Source organism: Ceratotherium simum, chromosome 3 (genome assembly GCF_057802395.1).
Source record: "Ceratotherium simum simum isolate JZ-2026a chromosome 3, ASM5780239v1, whole genome shotgun sequence".
Classification (NCBI taxonomy): Eukaryota; Metazoa; Chordata; class Mammalia; order Perissodactyla; family Rhinocerotidae; genus Ceratotherium; species Ceratotherium simum.
The window spans coordinates 27,383,961-27,392,188 of NC_141902.1; the positions used below are offsets into that span (position 1 = coordinate 27,383,961).

Below are 8,228 nucleotides of genomic sequence, written 5' to 3' on the forward strand. Positions count from 1 at the left end.
CCATTGCCCATCCCTCATCCCTGTGTTTTTATATGGATTAAATAAGAAAATATGAAAGCCTCTCACCTAATACTTAGCACACAATAAGTTAATCATTAAATAGTAGTTCATTTAATCATATATCAACACATCTTAAAGATTTAGATGTTGAAGTTCTGCTTTCTCATTAAATTCTCTTTGTGACAATTGCAGTCTGTAATTTCAGTCCCCACAGAATTAACTTTTTCTACCTAGTGACTAGGGCAAGCTGATGTCATTGCTTAAAAGTTTCCAAGGACATAAAACCTATATAATTCACGTAGAAAAACACCAGCGCTGCAGCTGCCGGTCCCAGCTGCTCTCTCTCTCTACAGATCCCCCTTCAGTACTTGAAGGGGGAATAACCCATCTGAAACTAGCAATACAAAACTTATACCTAGCGAGTGTGCTGCAAACAGGATGCTTCAGTCACGCTGGTTCTGAATAATTAGGTCAAGGTTTGAGATAGAAGTATCCTGGTAAACCAGCATGGCCTCCAAAAGTGGTTGGTAGTGGCTTTTAATCCCTTCTACCCATCACTACAGTCTGAAAAAGTGCAAAAAATATTCCATTCCTATACCACATCTTCAGCTGACTGGAAACCAATTCTGGGAAATCTTAGTGCAAAGTTACATGCTCTACATATTGAAAAAATATGACAATAATAGAGGTACAAAGATGTGATTTTTGCAGAAATCCTGAAATACTTCTGGCAAAATATCACAAAATATATCTGCTATGACCTATTACCAAAAACTGTGAACAAGACCCAAAGGAACTTTGAGGGCTCTGAATTTCCTTATGGAAAAATCAAGGTAAATGGGGTTATTTGACTTGTCCAACTTCACACCAATTTTCACTTCTACCAGAAAATAATACTTTTGATATTCAAACTACAAGACTGTGACAATTCAGTTCTCTTCAGACTTGCTGGGAGCATCAGAAACAACCCAGGGTGACTTTTATAGACATTTTAGTTTCATTCTGTCTCTGCTCTTAATTGTCTTCCCCCATTTTTCTGAAATGTATTCAATAGACACTAGATTTTCTTTTTGTGCACCATAGTCTTAATATAAGCTAACATCAAATTTCTACTGCAGTTGGACGCGTCTCCATTTTTCAAAGCATTTTTTCCCGTGGATCCACAGAAATAGGAAAAAAATAATGATGTGGAATGGAAGTCTTCATTTCAGACCTAGTTCTTTTTTTTTTTTTTTTAAAGATTTTATTTATTTTATTTTTTCCCCCCAAAGCCCCAGTAGATAGTTGTATGTCATAGCTGCACATCCTTCTAGTTGCTGTATGTGGGACTCGGCCTCAGGATGGACGGAGAAGTGGCGCCTCGATGCACACCCGGGATCCGAACCCGGGCCACCAGCATCGCAGCGCGCGCACTTAACCACCAAGCCACAGGGCCGGCCCTCAGACCTAGTTCTGAATGTGCACACCCTTTTCTATCTGTGCAGGTGAAATTTTTCATATTGAATTTAAAGTAAACCCCTCGCTCCATTCTTGGTCAGTTCTTCAGTTTTCAATTTTGTAATCATTCTCTTAGAACTTAAAAAATTAAAAGGTAACAGATGTAAATAATTAAACATTTAAAATCATTTTCTGGAGCAAAAGCTTTAAGTGAACACTCTAAGAAAAATGTCTAAATAGTGAAATTAATCGGTAACTACATTAAGATGTTACTATAAATATTAATCCAAGCTCTAGACACCATGAGTTTAATTTAAATGTTAACTGAAAGACTTCTCTTGCCCCCAAAATACTTTCTTTGCCACAGATCTACTTTGTTAATTCCCTGATTTGACACTACCATTAATCTTTCCTGTGATATAGACAACAAAGTGGGCCATTGTCTGCAGAAGACCAGTGTGATGAGCTATAGGAAATATTTGAGAAGAAAGAGAGAACTAGGAGAAGAGGAAAGCTTTCTCTAGTCTTTTTTCATAAGCAATGTAGAGTTGATTCACTTGCATGGCAAAGAGCCTGATCTTGAAGGACGATGTAAAGCACCAGTAGTGACAAGTGATGGGAAGAAGGTAGCATAGGATGATAGGGCCCAGGGAACAAAGAGAGGCAGCTTGCTTGGGTGGGCCACCTCTGGAAGGCTGTGCATCAGAGAAGTGGCATGAAAAAGGCAAGCTAGAGAAGAGAGGCTCCCCACAGATGCCCACCCAAGCTGGCCCAGGACACCGAGGAGAGGAAGAGGGAGGTAACTGAGACACTGAGGAAGAGAGAGGTCACTACTTAACACCCCAATTATGCCAACCACTACAAAAATTCAGATTGGAGTGGTGGTCGAGTGAAGTCTGGACCAGGAGTCGGGAGACCTGAGCTCTAGACCCAGGTACTATGCCACTTCTCTGTGAACTTGGGCCAGTTGCTTTACCTCTCTGTGTTTCATTCTCGCTACTTGTAAAATGAAAAAAAAACTAGATTAGGTAAATTCTCATGTCCCTTTAAGGGCTAAGATCTTATGACTCTAAATAACATATATGTTTCTTATAAAAAATAGTAAGACTTTGGTCAAAGGTAGGCTAATTTAAAAGAAAATAAAATAAAACAACTACTTTTGTTTTACTTGTGGGCCAGTAAGTCAGATAACAGATCTGGACTTTAAAAAGAGCTGAGGACAATCTAGTCAAGAAAGTGATGCTATTAAACCTCGACCTTGACCTCCAGTTTAAGAATGAGCAAGTCTGCCCTCATCCGAGGGGTGGAGGAGAAGCAAACCTCCCTTCATGATCTCCAGATTTTCCAAGGCTTCCAGGGGTTTATGCTGCCTCCTCCAAAGAATTATTCAAAATAAGACATTGCAGCCACATCACCAGTTGCCCAGCAGCTTGGTGAAAAGCCTCTGCCTTCTGAAAACTAGATTATTAAAATTACAGTCTCAGGGCATCTTGGCAGAGGTAATAGGGGAGCAAGTAGCTTGGGTTAGTGAAAAATGCAGTCAACAGGACAATAAAGAAAACTGTGTTCAGGGCCAGGATTTGTGTGATCTTGGACAAATTACTTATCTGGAGTAAGGAGAATCTTAACTTCCTGTCTTGTAAAAATCTATAACCTAAACCTGAGCACTGCTATCTTACTACAATAAGGGAGAAATACCTTGTTTGGTCCTCCCTATCCAAGGTTGTTTTTTATCTCTCAGTGAATCAAGACTCTCTATTCTACTATTCCAACAGCGTGTGTTAACACCTTCTATATGTTCAGCGTGATTTAAGAGGCTGAATGGGGATTTTAAAATAAGATATTTGACCATAAATTCTAGATGGAGACAAAAGTCACAGAAGAAATTAAGTGAGCAAATGATTGATACAGATACTGTTATTTTTTTTTCTAATTCTTGACAGGAGTGTCCAACAGAAAGAATGGAAGAGGCTGGCCTACTCAATCAAACTACTTTAGCGACGTATTTTCGGCTTAGAGGCTTATCTGTAAATCAGAAGGTGCAGCTGGCTGCATTTGCCATGTTCCTCATTTTCTATGTCCTGACACTGATTGGGAACATCCTCATTGTCATAACTATTATCTATGACCACCGGCTCCATACCCCCATGTATTTCTTCCTCAGCAACCTGTCCTTTATCGACGTCTGCCACTCCACTGTCACTGTCCCCAAGATGCTGATAGACACCTGGTCAGAGGAGAAGCTCATCTCCTTTGATGTCTGTGTAACTCAGATGTTCTTCCTGCACCTCTTTGCCTGCACAGAGATCTTTCTCCTCACTGTCATGGCCTATGACCGGTATGTGGCCATTTGCAAACCCCTGCAGTATATTACAGTGATGAACTGGAAAGTATGTGTGCTGCTGGCTGTGGCCCTCTGGACAGGGGGGACCATCCACTCCATAGCCTTGACCTCCCTCACCATCAAGCTCCCCTACTGTGGTCCTGATGAGATTGACAACTTCTTCTGTGATGTACCTCAGGTAATCAAACTGGCCTGCACTGATACCCACATCATTGAGATCCTCATTGTCTCCAACAGTGGGCTGATCTCCGTGGTCTGTTTTGTGGTCCTCGTGGTGTCCTACGCAGTCATCTTGGTGAGTCTGAGGCAGCAGATCTCCGAAGGCAGAAGGAAGGCCCTATCCACCTGTGCAGCCCACCTCACTGTAGTCACACTCTTCCTGGGACACTGCATCTTCATCTATTCCCGTCCATCCACCAGCATCCCGGAGGACAAGGTAGTGTCTGTATTTTTCACCACTGTCACCCCCCTGCTGAACCCCATCATCTATACCCTTAGGAATGAAGACGTGAAGAATGCTTTGAACAAGTTAATAGGGAGGATGGAGGGGAAAGAAAAACAATGAAAATGTCTAAGCCCTTAAGATGCTTGGTGCTCCAAATCAAAGAAATGCCTTGCAAAGAATAAGTTACATAACATATTTATCAGACTATATGACATAAAATTATCTTCTGGCCCAATATCTGACAATTGTAGCAATAGCTATGATTTTTAATATCTTCCACATGCTGTTATTTGTTCTAGGCATTTTGCATTTACTTGATCCTCACAACAACCTGTGAGGTAGGTAGTATGCTTATTTACATGGACGAAACTAAAGCTCAAAGAGAGCAAATAGCATGCCCAAGGTCCCCTAGCTGGGAAATGATGAAGGCAGAGTGTTAAGCCAAGTGTATCAACGCAAACTCATGCTATTTTCATTACACCACCTGCCTCTCCCTGCTTTTGTCTTACGGTGATAACCAAGTTCTAAACAAACCTTCAGATTTCTGGGCAGCATTTGCCTACATCATTCACTCAGATGCTTGCCTAAATAGCTTAGCAGACACTGGTAAAATGGACAAAGTGAATTTGCATATGACTTTGGTGACTTAGAAAAAAGATGTCAAACCCCTGAAGTTATTGATATCCTCAAGCGTCCAGGAAAAATCTGCCACGAGAGCAATGAAATGGAGATGTCTTATTCATTGATTTGACAAATATTTACTGAGCATCTATTATGTGCTAAGTACTGGGTTTACAGTCATAAATAAAACATTCATATAGTCTCCTCTTCAAGTTGTTTAGGGTCTAGTAAAAATAGAAAACAAAAATATAAGAAAATAAATTTTAATTACAGATCATGACAAATGCTGTGAAAGAACACAGTGGGATACTATTAGAGAGTTGTAAAAGAGACTGTCTTTAGACTGGGTGGTCAACGACATTTAAGCTAAGATCAGAAAGATGAAAAGGAGCCAATCATGGGAAAAGAGAGGTGATGAACGTTCTAGGCAGAGAAAATGGCAGGTGTAAAGATCTAAGTTGGAAGAGACCTTGTCTTTTTCTGAGAAGTGAAAGACCAATGTGGTTACAGCTTAGACTGTGAGGCAGAGAATGGTGAGGGATGATAGTGGAGAGCTAAGAAGAATACTTTCCTGTCCTCTCAAGGAGTTTAGAATCTTTGTCAGTACAATGGGGAGCCACTAGAATGGTTTAAGCACAGAACTGGCACGATATGACTTGTGTTTTAATGAAATTATTCTACTTATTATGTAGAGAATTCACTCAACTAAGCATTCACTACTAAACACTTACAGTCATTCAATATTGTACTAATTGTTGGGAGAAAATACCAATTGAATAAAACATGGTCTGCAATCCACCACCTTGAACCTAGTTGTGGTGACACACATTGTAACGTTGTGATAAGTGCTCTAAGAGTGGTGTGTGCTGAGTGGACTGGGAAAACAGGGGAAATGAAGGGGATATTCCAGGCAACAGTGTCTCCCATACCTATATACAAAATCATGGCATATTGGAACCCTACAGTTCACTCTGACTCCACCAGTGAGAAGGGCATGCTTAAATGCAGCTGGGTTCCCAGGCAATCAGCGAGAGTGTGATCAATAAACCTGTGGGCCGCAAGACCCATCTCACATTTTTTATGGTAGTTTTGCCAGGAAATGTGTTGGGAAGGAAATTCAAGCCATACACACCATTTCAGTTATACAGAGGCATGGTTATGAAGGTATCCTGTAGGGTTTCTGGGTAGCAAAAGTCAATTTCCAACAGATAAATCTAATAGTTAATAGAGTAGTCTCTTTCTCAAAGATAACACTCTGCATAGTATAAAACTACAGTCATTGGCACTAGTTGGTGGAATAACTGAACTGAATTTGAGAATTACATAATTTGTATAAAATAAATGCTTTTATTATAGGCAATAAGGAGATCTAGCCTATCAAAGAGCCCAAATAGAACCATCTTGAGCAGGAATCAGCCACACAGAGGAACACATGCAATGTGACAGAGAAGACGATGTTTCATACAGTCCTTAAGGTGGTAACTGGTAAAACTACAATGGAACAACAAAGTCATGTTTGTTTGTTTCATACTTGCAAGCAAAATTTCTAATACTACCCAATTTACCCAATGTAAAATAAAACATTTGTTCTCCATTTCACAGAAAAAACTTTTCAGACTCAGGGATAAAATAAAATGTGTTTAGTTACTCACTGAATAAATAGAAAAGTAAAGAATAAAATGAAAATATTTTGACTCTTGGTTCTGTGGTTGACTTACTTTAAAGGGGAGAAAGGGATCATTATTTATCCGTATAGAAATTTGTTCAGCAACTTTGTATTCAACAGTTGAATTCCTCAGGCTACAACCATCTTCTGTGCAATAGAGTAACTAATACTACCATAGTACAAATAAACAAAAAACGCATTAGGAATTTATTTCTGCATAAAAGGTACTAATTGGTATTAAAATCTGTGCATATAAAAGTCCAGAAAGTACAGGCATAATTAGACCATTTTTCTAAGTTTTTCAAGTGTGTATAGTAGTGATATCTGGGCCTCATTTCATCATAAGTATATAAAACTCTGATTTTGGCTGGGGTTTTACACAAAAATTGTAGGAGACTGATAATATGCTACATTCTTTCTCAATTTGCAAATAATTATGTTTAGATATTTTCATGAGCTTCTCCCAGCTCATCTAATAAACTGCTTCTGATTCTTTGTCCTTTTGAGTACTTTCTGTCATTTCCATTATTTCTTACCTTTTAGCCAGAGTCAGCGAGTCACTAACTCTGTATTGTGTATGTGGATGTCCATATCGTCTGGCACTCAATTCTGTAGAGTACCCGTAAGCATTATTTCTACAAGTTAACAGAACTTGGTAGCCCCAATCAATTCTAAATTCCTTTCAAAATAAGCAAAGAAAGATTAGATATATTTTTAGTATTAAGTATGCGCTATTTCATTCCATTAGCTCCATTAAAATTGATATTATAACTATTTCATATGGCAGCTCTCTGACCATCTATAGGGTCCTCTAATCCTATTCCCTTTGGTCACAGTATATCATCATCCTCTTTACCTAAGGAATTTGTCATGGAGTCTTCTCGTTGTGGACTTGCCCATTCCACAATAAACTGATATATTTCAGCCCAAAGAGTGATACTAGCTAATTCAGGAAATCAACAACTCTGAAATTATGTAAATCCAAGCACCTTCTTAACTCTTTTCACCTGTTTATTTCTTCAAATAAACTTTAGCATATTATTGGAAAATTTACCCAAAATCCTGTGGTATTTTTATGATAAGAACATTAAATTTATAAATCAATTTAAGAAGGTCCATTATATTAACAATTTTTTAATTCCTGGCAGGAACATGTAGACATCTCCATCTCTTCAAGTTTTCTCAGCAGAGCTTTGTAGTTTTTTTCATAGAGGCACATATGCTTCCTTTATTGGGCAAAAAAAATTCCACATAAACAAATCTATACTAATTTTCTGTTGCTGCTGTAACAACTTACCACAAACTTAGAAGCTTAAAACAACATGAATTTAATCTTTAATGGCTCTGCAGGTTAGAAGTTCAACATGAATCTCACTGGGCTAAAATCAAGGTGTTAACAGAGTTGCATTCTTTCCTTGTTCTTTTCTCCCCAGCTTATTAAAGTATAATTGACAAAAATTGTATATATTTAACGTGGACAATATGATGACTTGACATATGTATATATTATGAAGTGATTACCATAATCAAACTAATTAAAACATCCTTCACCTCATATAGTTAACCTTTTATGTGTATGTGTGATGAAGACACTTAAGATCTACTCTCTTAGCAACTTTCAAGTATAAAATATAGTATTATTAACTATAGTTGCCATGCTGTACACTATATCCCCAGAAATTATTCATCTTATAGCTGAGAGTTTGGCTGCATTG

The 8,228-nt window shown here is 38.5% G+C and overlaps 1 protein-coding gene across 1 annotated transcript; it reads left to right on the forward strand.

Moving 5' to 3' along the window:
* Positions 1-3,362: 3,362 nt before the first annotated feature.
* Positions 3,363-4,432, forward strand: OR4E1 (olfactory receptor family 4 subfamily E member 1). Its single transcript, XM_004421262.3, has one exon. It carries the CDS (start codon positions 3,399-3,401, stop codon positions 4,344-4,346), a length of 948 nt encoding a protein of 315 aa, XP_004421319.2. The 5' UTR covers positions 3,363-3,398; the 3' UTR covers positions 4,347-4,432.
* Positions 4,433-8,228: the final 3,796 nt, after the last annotated feature.